This window comes from Myzus persicae, unplaced genomic scaffold (genome assembly GCF_001856785.1).
Source record: "Myzus persicae strain clone G006 unplaced genomic scaffold, MPER_G0061.0, whole genome shotgun sequence".
Classification (NCBI taxonomy): Eukaryota; Metazoa; Arthropoda; class Insecta; order Hemiptera; family Aphididae; genus Myzus; species Myzus persicae.
Window position 1 is genome coordinate 314,402 of NW_019101416.1, and position 14,361 is coordinate 328,762.

The window sequence follows — 14,361 nt, forward strand, 5'->3', positions numbered from 1 at the left end:
TATGGTGTCATTTAAGGATGATGAGTGATTTTATTTCATTAGCTTGAAGGGTGTATGTATGATTATTCAACTATACTATATTAATATTTGTGTATATATATAATGCACATGTTCGTAAGTAATGTGTATGTATGTACCATCATCTAACATCATGTATGGTTCGCCATGATTGATTGCCTTATGTTTTATATTTAAGTATACCATACAAATATTTTATTTATTTTAAATACTACGCAATAATTATACATTTTATGCCTAGTTCGTTTTGATTATAATTTTAATTATTATAGCCTCTAGAGGCGTAGTAAAATATTCATTATTTTTTATCTACTGTGAATATCTCGTAAACTTTTACTGTATAATATTATTACTCCCAATGCTTTTGAATAAGTCATTTAATTAATTTAAAAAATGACTCAATTACTACACATTATATAAAGCTTCACTTTCTTATGTAACAGTTCTCATTTAGCAAGCTTAAAAATATGACCAAACACGAAGAACTGAAAAACAAAAGTCGTCCATGGATTGATCAGGTACCTGTATTTAAAAAAAAAACTATATAATATTTTTAATTCTATTGGTTTTTAAAGCTGTGCACTAAAAATTAAATGTCTTAAAGTTGTACACTAGTACTAGATATTCCACCATTTTTATTTAAACTTAAATCTTTTATATGTTTTTAATCTGACAACTGGATAAACTATTGAGTATGAGTGTTTGTGTAAAAAACTTCTTTAAAAAGATTTACCACAAAAAATGTAAAAATCATTTCAATTATTATTTTATTTTTAAGTTTTACCAATTTATTCAAATCAAAATGTAGATCTATCACTGGGTGGCTTCTTTCTTCGTGATTTTCATGTAAATAGCACATAGTTCAATATACAATTATTGTACCCAAGAGCACAGATTGTATTGACATATTTATTCTTACAATATAAATAATACAAAGTCTTATAAAATTGTACCTCGTATATTTTATTTTATTCATTTTGCAATGATATGTCTTATTATATTTAAAGATTCAATCTTTCAATGAACTATATCGTGAAGAAGAAAACAAAGTAGAAGTGAGCCCAGGAATAAAACTGGGATGGGTCAAAGGTGTGTTGATCCCATGTCTACTCAGCACTTGGAGCGTGTTGCTTTTCCTTAGTATTCAGTGGGTTTTAGCAAATGCTGGAATATTTCATTCAATCATTATTATTTTTCTTTCACTGTTTATTATTCTAATAACTAATTTTTCACTATCGGCGATCAGCACAAATGGAAAATTAAAAGAAGGTATTATTTGTATTCAATAACAATCAAAAATATCATAAATCTAATAAATCTATGATATACCGCTATAGTAATATTATATACAAGTACACAACTCGATTTATTTAAAAATAATATAAACATAGTTGATTAATTAAAATGTATTCTCTTTACAATGAAATATATTTCTTATACTTATTTACTTAAAGGAATTGCAGTCCCACCTCGACAGTATTTAGTAATGATAATGTTCGAAAATTATTCCTAAAACATTTTATAATTACAAAAATATTTTTAAAAAGTTTTGAAAATATCTCGAAAACACTCAAGTACCTAGGTAAATTGTTTTACACGCTGTTCAACACAATAGCCAAGAATGGTCACAAACTAGTTACAAAGTTAAAGTTAAGTTTGAAGTTACTTTTGCTGTAACGTCTAACTTAACTACTTATAGTTTATTTTTCCCTGTTTATAAATTAACTGAGACGCTAAAAAGGTTGTGTTTTTCATCAAAGAAGTTAAATTCAAACTTTCAGATTCTGAGCGGAGCGATGAATGTATTGATTTTACAATGATGTGTGTTTTTATATATATATATTTGTTTTATGTCTGCCACAACGGTTTCTTGCGGTAAAAGTGCTTCGATTTTCTTAAATAGCAGCGTTTCTGGTAGGAAAGTGAATCTAGCTGGTGCATTCGAGACGTCAAAATTTAGATTTTGTAAATTTAATTAAAAAATCAAGGAAAACGGGAATTTTTAAGCAAAACCATTTTTTGAAAATATCAATTTTAATTTTTTATGTAACTCTAACAAAAATTACCGTAGATACATGAAATTTTCACTGAATATTTGTGGAAGCATTTTTTTCTATACACCATATAATGTTCAAAATATTTTGATTTGTGTTGAACTATTTATAGGCAAATGAAATTTTCAATTATTATTAGTTTTTTTTAAACCCAAGTAGATAAAAAAATTGTCACTCAGTCAAAAAACTTGAAAATATAATACAAAGTTCCTTGTAAGCTGTTGTTAGTGGAAATTAAAAAAAAAGTTGAGCGTAAAATAATAATAATTTATAATTATTTTACAATAATTTTTTATGAGTATTTAAACTAAATATTTTATTTATATCTAAGATTTAAAAATGTTATACAAGATTCCTTATAAGTTCGTCTTCATTATCAAAAAATGTCTACCTGAAAGTCAAACAAAATTTTTATGAGAGTGAAGTTGAAAATTGTACAATATTAGATATTCACTCTATTTCTCTTGTAGCGATTTTCTAATTTTGTTGTAATTCAATACAAATTACTGTAGACACTTGAAATTTACACCAAATTTTTATTTCGTCAATTCATATTCTTGATTGAATTTTCAAAATACTTTGACACGTTTTAAGCTGTCGATGGACATTTTCAATTTTCATTTTTTTCATTTTTTTTTCTATACATGTCAATAACATTTTATTGGTTGAGTACAAATACCATAAATATTTAATACAAGACTCTTGATAACTTGTTACAATAGCAGTTGAAAAATATTAAAAATACATAGGCACAATTTTTTTATAAGCATTTAATGTTCACATTTTGACAATATTTATTAAGTTGAAAATTGAAAATGATTTTCTAGTTAAAAATGTATAACATTTTCAATTTTTATAGCTAAGGATTGAACATTTAAAACAAGGTTTCACTTAAGCAGTTTTTTCCATAACTAATAAATATAAAAATTTTATGAATGAAGTTATTTTTTACAGACATTTTAAGTTCAAATTTGGACACCAACGCATATTAACACAAAGAATAATGGTTATCATTTTGTTTAATTCCAAAACAGCCCAATTTTACATAGGTATATTTAATATTTTTCAGCATCACTGATGATTTAAGAATAATATTAATTCAACTTATCGGGTACTATATTAATAATAAGTAATAACAATATAAAATATCCTTAACTGACTTACCGTCTCGCCGATTTGATATGATGAAATTCAAATGTAATACCATCCATTACAGTGACCTCTTAAACACCTAATGTACAGCAGAACGACATCTACTTACCCGCTTTTTTAATATTCATATTGATAACATTTTGTTAAAACTTAAAACACGTATATATAAATAAAAACTCAAGTAAAAAAATTTTTTTTTTGATTTTTTTTTTTTTAGTTTCAAATTGGGATTTGTGAGTCACTTTTTTTCTTACTTAGATGGTATATTAATCTATCGTATTATACTCTTACTAAGACACTATATTTTATAAACTTTAAAAATAACGTAAATTTTGAAGAAGTAAATTGAACTGGTTTTTGTTTTTATATGCTTTCTATTGCCAAATAGGAATAATCACTAACTTATAGTTTACACAGATTAAGCTAAAAAATTCAACAAAAATGGCCCCAATATTTTTTTTTAAAACATAGTTTAACTGTTTCAACGTGGACAGAAAAAAAACTATTAACTTATTCAAAATTCAAAATATAAATTTATTTTTACAAATCATAGTTGTTAATATGGTGACTTTAATTAACTATAGCTACCTACCTAAATGGTTTTTACTGTCTGGAATATTTTTATTGTAGTATAACACATCGTTGTAAGACCAATATCCATCAATCACTTCCATTTTTTTTAATAAAAAAAAATTATAATACAGTGGGTTCCGCTTAATGTGATCACTTTGGTGCAGGTCATTTTGATTCTATTAACCGGTTGATTCTGTAAAACATTTACAACATTTTTTTCTTAATTCGATCTTTTTATACAATTACATATTTATTTATAATTATATATTTAATGTAACATACATAATAAATGACACAAGTACACGACACACAAAGATAATTGAATAACATAATAACGTACAACGGTATACTGTCATACTAATAAGTTCAAAAATAAAATGGGTTTTATAAATTAATCATTTTGAGATACCATAAAAACGTAAGATTGTTCATAAAAGTGTTTTCATTTTTGATTCTAATAAACGGTTAATTCTATAAACCAGTGATCACAGCGGAACTCACTGTATTATCCAAGATTTCTTATCAGTTGATGGAAATTTAATAATATTGAAAATACATAGCCACAATATTACCTCTACCTTCATCTTCTTTCTCTTTATTTTCTAATATAATGTTCTTTTTAGTCAAGTATTTTTATTAATTCATTAATTATTATTTTATTTATACAGGGGGTCTTTATTTCATTATTTCCCGGACAATTGGTCCGGAATTCGGAGCGTCCATTGGTATCCTATTAGCGTTTGCGAGTATAGTTTCTGCAGCCATGAACACATACATATTTTGTTTATATTTATGTTTATGTCTACGATTTTTCTTGGATATAGACATAATGGAATCAAATTTGAAATTCGGTGCTTTAGGAGCAGCGTCTATAATATTTATGAGTATACTTTGTTGTATTGACATGGATAAACAAGCTAAAGTCTGTATAATACTATTACATAAGCTATTAAAAATTTTATAATCGTTTTATTTTAGATACAAAATGCTCCTCTCGTGGCGATAATTGTTTCTATTTTTAACGTAATTGTTAGTGCATATACTGGCCCACAAAGTACCTTGGCCCGGGCAAGAGGCTTCAATGGATTTGACAGTAATATATTTGATTATGATTAATTAATTATTATTGGCTATTTACATGAGTTCACATTACATTCCAGTGAAAACTTTCAAACAAAACTGGTATCCTGACTACAGGACTAATTATAGAAATGTTCAGCAATCCTTTTTTACAATTTTCGGTGTTTTCTTTCCATCTGTAACTGGAATACACGCTGGAGTAAAATATTCATCGAGAAATCTTAAAGTACACAAAATAATATTAATTCTACAAGTCATCATAAACTCGAAATTTTTTCTAGGATCCTAGTGCTTCAATACCAAAAGGGACACTATTATCGATCCTTATTACTACAACTTCTTATATTGTATTAATAGTAGTTACTGGGTCGGTTCATTTAAGAGAAGCTAGTGGCATTGAAAAAGAATTTGAAGATGGATCTTTTTTAAACTGTTCGTCAAGAAATTGCTCCAGAGGATTGTACAATACCCCACATGTTAATGAATTACTAATATAATTGATTTGCATACAAGTCACACATCATGTAAATTTACATTAATCGTTTAATGTTTTTAGCTTTTTTATTCGATTTCGTTATGGCCGAATACTGTAATCGTCGGTTACTTAGCGGCTTCTGATACTAATGCTGTATCATCATTAACGATTGTTCCAAAATTGTTACAAAGAATGGGGCGAGATGATGTTTATCCGCTTCTTAAGTATTTAGCAAAAGGTTATGGGAAAAATGAAGAACCCTATCGTGCACATGTTTTAACCATGATTGTGTCCACAATAGTATATTGTTATATATATTCATATTCATATATGGGTAATAGGTTATATAATATGTATTATTAAAGTAGTTTTATAGTAGTCCAAACTATTAAGTTCAAATAATCAAATGTTTCCAAAAAGTTATACTTATTGTCGTCAACATAATATTATAAAAAGCAATACAATTTGTTTGTATTGGAAAAACAAAATGTTATCGTTTATTTTTATTTTATTTTTTGGAATCATCCAAAACTTTTTAATATGTATTTTTTAGATTATATTTTTGGCATTGCCTCATTGATATCAACTCTTTATTTATCTGCATACGCCATGTTAAACTTGTGTACATTTCATGTTGCATATTTTAAGCCTTTGGGCTGGAGGCCAACGTACAAGGTACTTACTTTTCACTAAATAATACATGAATACATAAATTCATATATATTTTAGATTCTGAGCGGAGCGTTGAATGTATATGAATGATGTATCCTTCTTTTAGATTTTGAGCAGAGCGATGAATATATTGATTTTACAATATGTTTTAGATTATGAGCGAAGCGATCAAATACATCCATTCTAGTAGGAAAGTGAATCTAGTTGGTACGTTGTTGTGAAAAATCCCAATAGTTTTCAAAAGCGTGAAGAAAAAAAAACAAAAAATTAAGGAAAACCAAAAATTATTAACCGAAAACCTGGTTTTCGAAAAAATTGATTTTGGTTTTTTATGAACCTTTAAAAAAAAAATATTAGGATAAATGAAATTCTCACTTAATGTTTATATACGCATTTTCTTTACGCCAAATAACTAACAAAATATTTTGACTTGTTATGAAAAATGTATATTCATATGAAATTTTCGATGAAAAGAAATTGAATGGTGATAAAAAATTACAGCTGCGTGACAACTACTTACATTCAATTTTATATAATTTCTACAAGAAGTTATAATTTAACTCCACAATATTACAGATTATAATCATGCAGAATAGACTACATAAAAAGATAAACAATTGACATAATTTTCATATGGTGATTTTTTTTATAATGGATTTATTGAAGTATTAAATACTGATGAGCATAGCTTCAAAAATAGAAGTTAGGTCGGATAGGAATTTCGATATTGAAGATTCAATGTCCGGATTTTTAAGCAAACTATTAGTCCTAAGAATTGAACTAAGAGTAGTATGATTGGCCTTGTGAGAAATATTGAGGAGATGTTTAGAAAATATCCCTAGTTATAAATAGTTAAGGTTAACTACGTACAATCTACATTTATGTTTTATAACCATAAAATATTATTTAATTACGTTTTTAGTTTTATAACAAATGGTTAAGTCTTGCTGCAGCTATTATCTGTATTTTAATAATGATAATTAATGATAAAATAACGTCGACAATTGTTGGTTGTGCTGTATGTATTTTATACATACTTGCTGGTAGAAAAAATGAAGGTTTGTTAAATTGCTTATATAATGAACCTCACTACTTAACTAATCGATGTTTATATTAATAAAAATTATAATTCAATAAAGTGATAAATTGGGGATCTTCTATGCAAACACAACAAATAAAAACAGTTGTAAGAAACGTGTACAAAGCCGATACCATTCAATACCATACCAAAAATTATTTACCTAATTTGATTGTGTTTACGGGAAAACCTGAGTCAAGAAAAAAATTAGTTTCTTTAGCTCATTTGATAACAAAGAATAATGGTGTACAAATGTGTGTCAATGTTGAAAAGGTAAGATTTTACAAAAAAATAATACAATTTGTGGTAATTTCGTATATTACAATTATGAATGTAAATATTTTTATAAAGATATCGCTTACACCAAGACAAAAGAAAATATGCCTTGATGAAGGAAATCAGTGGCTAAGAAGTTCTGGAATAAAATCCCTTTATGTTGTCATTGATAACATAGAATTGGACTTAGCAACGCATATGATACATAGCTGTGGACATGGACAATTAAGACCAAATATAGCAATGGTTGGATACAAGTCTGATTGGTTAAATTGTCCGTATCAAGATCTTCAAACTTATTTAAATATTTTCAAGTACGTATCATTTAAAATATTTTACATTCATATAACTGATACTTCAAATGTATGTTACAATGGATACTTCTTTGTTAGTGTGGCAAATATGAATAACATGTCAACAATCATGGTCCGTGTGTCATCAACTGAGAGTTATGATGATCAGAATTTATTAACTCAAGATGTTAAGCATAAAAATGAAGAAATCCCGAGTAAAACCCAAGCAAATCAAAATATTATAAATCAACAAAAGTAGTTATAACTATTATTTATTTTTAAAATGTATTAGTTAGTTATTTAGGTTTTAGGTTTCTAAACAAAAGTTTAAAAAACCTTAGACCCCTGTTATGCCCGTTCATTCGTCCGCCTGTTAGTTACCATAGTTACCCATAGTTGCGGATGTTAGTATAAAGTTATTTATTTAGTATCTGTAGTTACTGTGAATATATTGTGTATGAAATTATAATTAATAGCGTTGTTAAATAGTTATAATAACTTGTTTGTTATGAGGTTAGAATCCGGAATTTAGCATGCCCACAAAATGAGCTTCCCTATCTTGTTTATAAGTTTTGACATTTTATATCTCAGGTGTATCAAACTGTTTGTATGTCCTATATTATACAATTTATAATTATTATTAAAATTAATAGGTTTATCTAATCATAGAATAATTAGCATATATTATATAATATAAGAAAACAATTGCAGGGTGGCTGATTGCATTATAAAAATAAAGAACGAGGAATTTTCATTCGAGCAGAAGAAACGAAATCATGGAACAGTAGACGTGTGGTGGTTGTACAACGATGGAGGTTGGTATATTAAATAAGTACTTATTTTTAATGTACCTAAATTATCTTTTATATCCATACAACTTGTTGGAAATAATAAAACTGTATTGATACTGTATTTAGGTTTATCGTTAATCATTGCATTTATATTAAAACATAGTACTACGTGGAAAAATTGTAAATTTCGAATTTATGGAGTAACAAACAAAATTGAATGTTTGTCTGAGGAAAAACACAAGTAAATACCATTATTTTATGAAAATTGTATTGGTATAAAAATATCGAATTAGTCATAATAGTATATAATATTATGCGTGCTCTAGCTCCAATAGAGATAAATTGTTTAAATAGTACCAAGCATTGGTATTTATTGTTATACCACAGATTATATAAAATTAATATTCAAAACACTATCACCACTTAAGAGAAAAGCAGTTTTTATGAAAAATTATTAACTATTAACTAAGCATCACGGTTATTTATCACTCCTCCCAAAATCCTTACCATTGCCATGTTATTTGATACAATAATTATAGTAAATATGTCGTAAGTACAATAATTTATTTCTCATATATTATGATTCTTCTGCGGTAGGTTCGACTTATCTGTAAAGTCAGAAGTGCGCCATCTGTTTTTATATAATCTGTGGTAATACCAAGTATGTATTTTGTTGTTTTTAAGAAATAGATTTACAAATCCACCTTGCAGGACCAAGGGACCAAGGATAAACCTACCAAATGGCTAATGTGATATAACTTGATATAATACAATGACATTCCAAAAATATCAGCCACCCTTATAGTGACACTTAATAAACTGAGACTTATATCAATTAAATTTTTTCTCTTTTTCTTTTCATTATTCTAAGAATATTATCTGGAATAAAGTACTAGTCCAGACTCAAGACCGGATATTGGAGAATGATTTCTTTTTACCCCTATATTTATGTATCATCAACAAGACAACAATGATTAAAAAAGGTTTTCAAATACCTAATTTATATGCAAGTCTATTAGACTAGTCATTTTTTATGGTTTAAAAGTATATAAAGGCATGTTGGGTTTTTCACATGTGACCTTAACTAGTAGGTATTGTAGCGATAGAATCACCTGTTATAGACTTATACTTAATATAAATGTGTACAAACCACTTAAGTTATACCTACCTACATTTTCATTAATATTTTAATTTAATTTATTTTGCCTCCAAAAAATAACATTTCAAGCTGTTTTGAAAAATTATTGACTATACAACTAAATCTACCTAAAAAGTCCAAAAGATAATAATATTAAATAGAACACGACATATTGTGGTATTATATATAGACTATTTTCCATAAGTAGTGAAATATAAAGCCAAACAAATGTAAATATATAATTACACATTTTTTTCAGATTAAAACAATTGTTATCACTGTATCGAATTGATTACGACTACTTGGAGATCATTTTAGCAAACACCACCGGTCCCACAACAATGACATATTTCAACTATTTTTTAGAACGCGCAGTTTCCAAAGGTAACATAAAACTTATAACATGTTATATTATGTTAATTATTTATGATACATCATATAGGTACCTATGTTTACAATTACTACAAAACTCTCTATTTTACAACCCCTGTATTTAAAAATAATAGTGAAAAATATTTTATACGTTGTTTATATTATAGGTAATCAATCATCATTATTTATTTTTATAAAAACTTGCATTTATTTTCTAGAGAATCAATTTGATGATTACAATTTACAAAAAGAACATATTGCTGAAACGTTATTTTTGAGAGATTTAATTGAATTGCATTCATTTAATTCTGATCTTATCATCTTGTAAGTATAATAATTAATAATATTAAAGTTTTATTTTACGTTAAAGATTGATTTAAAAAAAAAAATTTCCAGAACGACTCCAAAAAATAACGAGGATATCAATATATTATTCATGAGTTGGATAGAAACTATTTCTAGAGGGTTACCACCTTGTATTATAATCATTGGGAGTACTCAGTCAGTTCTTACAGTCAATGCTTAAAACATAATTATATAATATATATTACAATACCTATGCATGTATAGCATTATACTTTATTTACCGATTTATAGTATCACTCATCACTCTTGAATTTCTTTTCAAATTAATGTAGATTTTGGACTCATAAATAAAAAAATATTTGATTTTGATTAACATTACAGAATTTTATATTTTAAAATGTACAATTAGTGATAAAACTCAATATGATACATACTATCTTCCAAAAATGAGCTACAATTGTTTTACAACAACGGTAACTCACTGATAATATCAAAGCATGTATATTCTATTTCAGGGACAGCAAATCTTTTGAACACTACGTGCCCAATTTTAGTAATTACTTTTTTTTTTTTAGAGCATGCCATGGAAAAAATATTGAAAATATTACATTTTGTTATACTATAGTTTGATTGTATAGTTAATGTGTTAGTATATAAAGGTTAGTTTAGGTTATTATAGGTCCTATAATGTTATATATTAGTTAGGGGTAATATATAATAGTGAAAATTGTTGAGTGCCCCCACAAAATCTTTTCCCTTGCCATGGATTTGCCCTGTTATATATCAATTAGTTTTTTACTATCTATTAATTTATAATTGCAAGTATAATTTTAATAACAATAAGAATTAAATATAGTATGTTATAATTTTAATATCTTTTACATTTTATTTTTTTATTTACTTTGATAACACTTTTACATTTTAGAGAGCTTAACTGATGATTCAGATGCACCGTTAAAGATGTTTATCTTATATTCTCATCGCGCGTATTCGATCATTTTGTCGCTTGAATATAAATAGGCTTATATAATATTGTAATTATTAAACTCTCATATTATTATCTTTTTTAATCACTTTTTTCAATGTAACTCTAAAAAAGTTACCGAATATAGATACAATTTTAACTGAATGTTTATATTAGCAATTTGTATGCATCATAATATTTTTGAAGGATTGGGATTCTTTTTGAGCCATTTTAGCATGAGAAAATATCTAGTTTTAATTGTTTTTTTAATTATTGTTGATACAAGATTTTTCCCTTGCTTAAAAATCTTGATAATATTATAATACAAATTTCAAGATTCCTCATTATTTGTGTTAGTTAAAATTAAAATAATAGTTGAACTAAAAAAAAAAATATTTGAAAATAATAATAATAAAGAAAATAAAAAGAAATTTTAAAAAAGAAGAAAATTGAAATAATGTAATTCAAAATTGTATTTCAAAATAAACAATATTTTTGTAATGATTTTTATTTTATCAAGATGGTGTTTGCTTAAATTATTGGAAACAAAAATTAAGAGTAAATCCTCAAGAATTGTTTATGAACATTTGAAGTTAAAATTCTTATAAAATGGATATTTTACATAAAATAACAAAAGTTGTTTTGTTGTTGTTCAAAAAGTATTAACTATAGGAACTCATAATTTTACTTACACAGGTACTTAAATTATCATTGTCTACACTCAATAGCAACTTCAAAATATTTAAACTATTGAATTTTAATTTTAAGACTTTTTTTCAAATTTTTTTTATGTGTGTTAATAATGAGCTCAACGCTTTACACTGTCCATTTTTCAACGCATTTGGTTCATCTGCTATTATATTTTCAAATGGTTGTAATAATTTCAAACATATTCATGAAGTTGTTAAAATACACAAAGAATCGTCAACAAACAGACACTCAGTAGAATCCTTTCATAGCTGTTTTCAAATATTTTTCATATTCAAACTCCTAGATGAAACTCGTGTGCCTAGTGCCTATCTATACTTTCTGCGGGTATTCATTTCAGATGTCTTTTGAGTATTTTAGGTGATGTATGCTATTTTATAAGATAATTGAGATCTGTGTTTATGCCGTGTGTGTTGCTCTCCCAAAAAAGTTGATTTATCCTCAAATTAATTAGTTCAGATACGTATTCAAAGAACTTTCGTAAACATAATTGATTCGTTATTATTTTTATTTTTGTTTTTCATTGTTAGAGCTCATTAGTCTTGGCACCTACATTGTTTCTAATATTTTAAGTGGGTATAAATTTGAATTGACTCATCAGTCATCAGCTATGTAGTAAAACGTAGATACCTACTCTATATGTTTAAGCTACTACGAAGCACTTCTATGGCTAATCTTAACCCACTATTGTTTACGATATCTTTCGAATTTAGAATGGAATTGGCTCCTGTACTGTATCGTGACGTGCTGTATAATTGAACTACATATATTTTTAAATCTTCTAGGTAAGCAAAGTTACTTATTTTATATTTATGGTTTTCACGGTTCAATGACGAATTCAATCGAAAGTGAGCTATTATAGACGATAGTAATTCGTAAGTATAATGAAAGTATAGACGGCAGAAAAAAAAATTCGTACACAAATCTGGCTAATATGGTAAATTACTTCGCGCAAAATGTGACGTTCAATAATAAAACGTTTTCCGTTTTGATTCATAGTTCGTATTAACAATGTACAGTAGTTACCGTATTGAACTTATTGTTATAAATTAAATTAGTAGAATGTTACTTTTAGAAAAGTATAATTAAACAGTTTAGAAATGTTGTTTAAGTAAATTCGTGTTCCCAAAAACTTTATGAAAAATCAATACTAAAATACAATAACGTTGAAATAAATGTATATAATTGTTTTTCTCTGGTGCATATAGACGGCGCCGCCTTGCCGGACAATAGTTATACACATAAAATCTCATTCCCAACAGCAGATGGAAGCACCTGTTTGTCGTTTTAAAATAATATATTAATAAGTGTTTAATATTATAATTTATGACCATAATATTATTATTATAATTAGTAATTACCCAAAACCACCCTTGGAAATCGTTGGTTACCATCACTACGTGGTCACCACTAGCCACGTCGTCGATGACCGAAAATGAATCAGATCAGATCCAACTCCTGGTGTACACGACTGAAAATACATTATATAATAGTATAACGCACATACCTTCTCATTAATTATTATTTATTATTTGTATACACCTGTGCCGGGTTGATTGAACAATAATTAATAAACATTTAACAAATCACTAGTGCTCTAATGTTCCTTTAAAACATGACATGGTGGCCGACGATTGGTCCTTTAAATGTTATTGAACCATGAAATTAATCAATTTTTGAATGCAATTGGCTCATGTGTATTTATATTATAATTTAGACGTTAAAACGGGTCCCGGGCGTACGGCATACCATCGCATCGTCGCTCGTCGTCCATATCAACATTATCCGTTATGACGCGAACGGACGGCATAAGTGTAGGCTGTAGAGAGCAAAAATGAGATTGTTCTAAAAATAAACATCCTGTTGACCTTGCGCCGCTAACCATCGTGAGAAAACAGTAAACAACATTACTCACCGTCCCGTAAACCATATCATTATTATTATTATTATTATTATTATTATTATTATATGCCTTAGCCCGTGGCTCTTCAGACGTCTCGCGCGGTGACCCCCGTCGTGGTCCATCCCCCTACGCACCACCACCACCACCCGGCCAACACCTTGTCACTGTCATTGTCGCTCTCCTATGACCAGCGGCTGCATCGTCATTCTCGGTTCTCACTCAAGCGCTTCGTTTGTCGCTCGGAAGACGAGCAATGTGTACGTATTATCTTACGGTGTAGAAATGCGTACAATAATAATAATAATAATAATAATAATAAGTAATAACGTAATAAATAATAATAATATTCTGTACGGACTGTGCAGACCACAGAGTAATGGCAGTGCAGACGTAAACGTATTGTGTACGTTTCGCGAGCGATCTATATATATACCTACACGTCGGCAACGCCAAGTTTAGATCGCATGTACAACATATTATAATAATATGTTCCGCGGCTAGTTCAATA

The 14,361-nt window shown here is 27.4% G+C and overlaps 1 protein-coding gene across 1 annotated transcript; it reads left to right on the top strand.

Moving 5' to 3' along the window:
- The first annotated feature begins 414 nt into the window (after positions 1-414).
- On the top strand, positions 415-10,611 carry LOC111029004 (bumetanide-sensitive sodium-(potassium)-chloride cotransporter-like). The gene is made up of 17 exons (XM_022307816.1): positions 415-536; positions 1,026-1,287; positions 4,466-4,719; positions 4,776-4,890; positions 4,958-5,103; positions 5,159-5,353; positions 5,434-5,686; positions 5,906-6,027; positions 6,947-7,082; positions 7,164-7,375; positions 7,454-7,692; positions 7,771-7,926; positions 8,383-8,486; positions 8,589-8,703; positions 9,860-9,984; positions 10,191-10,296; positions 10,369-10,611. The coding sequence occupies exons 1-17, from the start codon at positions 486-488 to the stop codon at positions 10,496-10,498; spliced, it is 2,721 nt and encodes a 906-aa protein (XP_022163508.1). The 5' UTR covers positions 415-485; the 3' UTR covers positions 10,499-10,611.
- Positions 10,612-14,361: the final 3,750 nt, after the last annotated feature.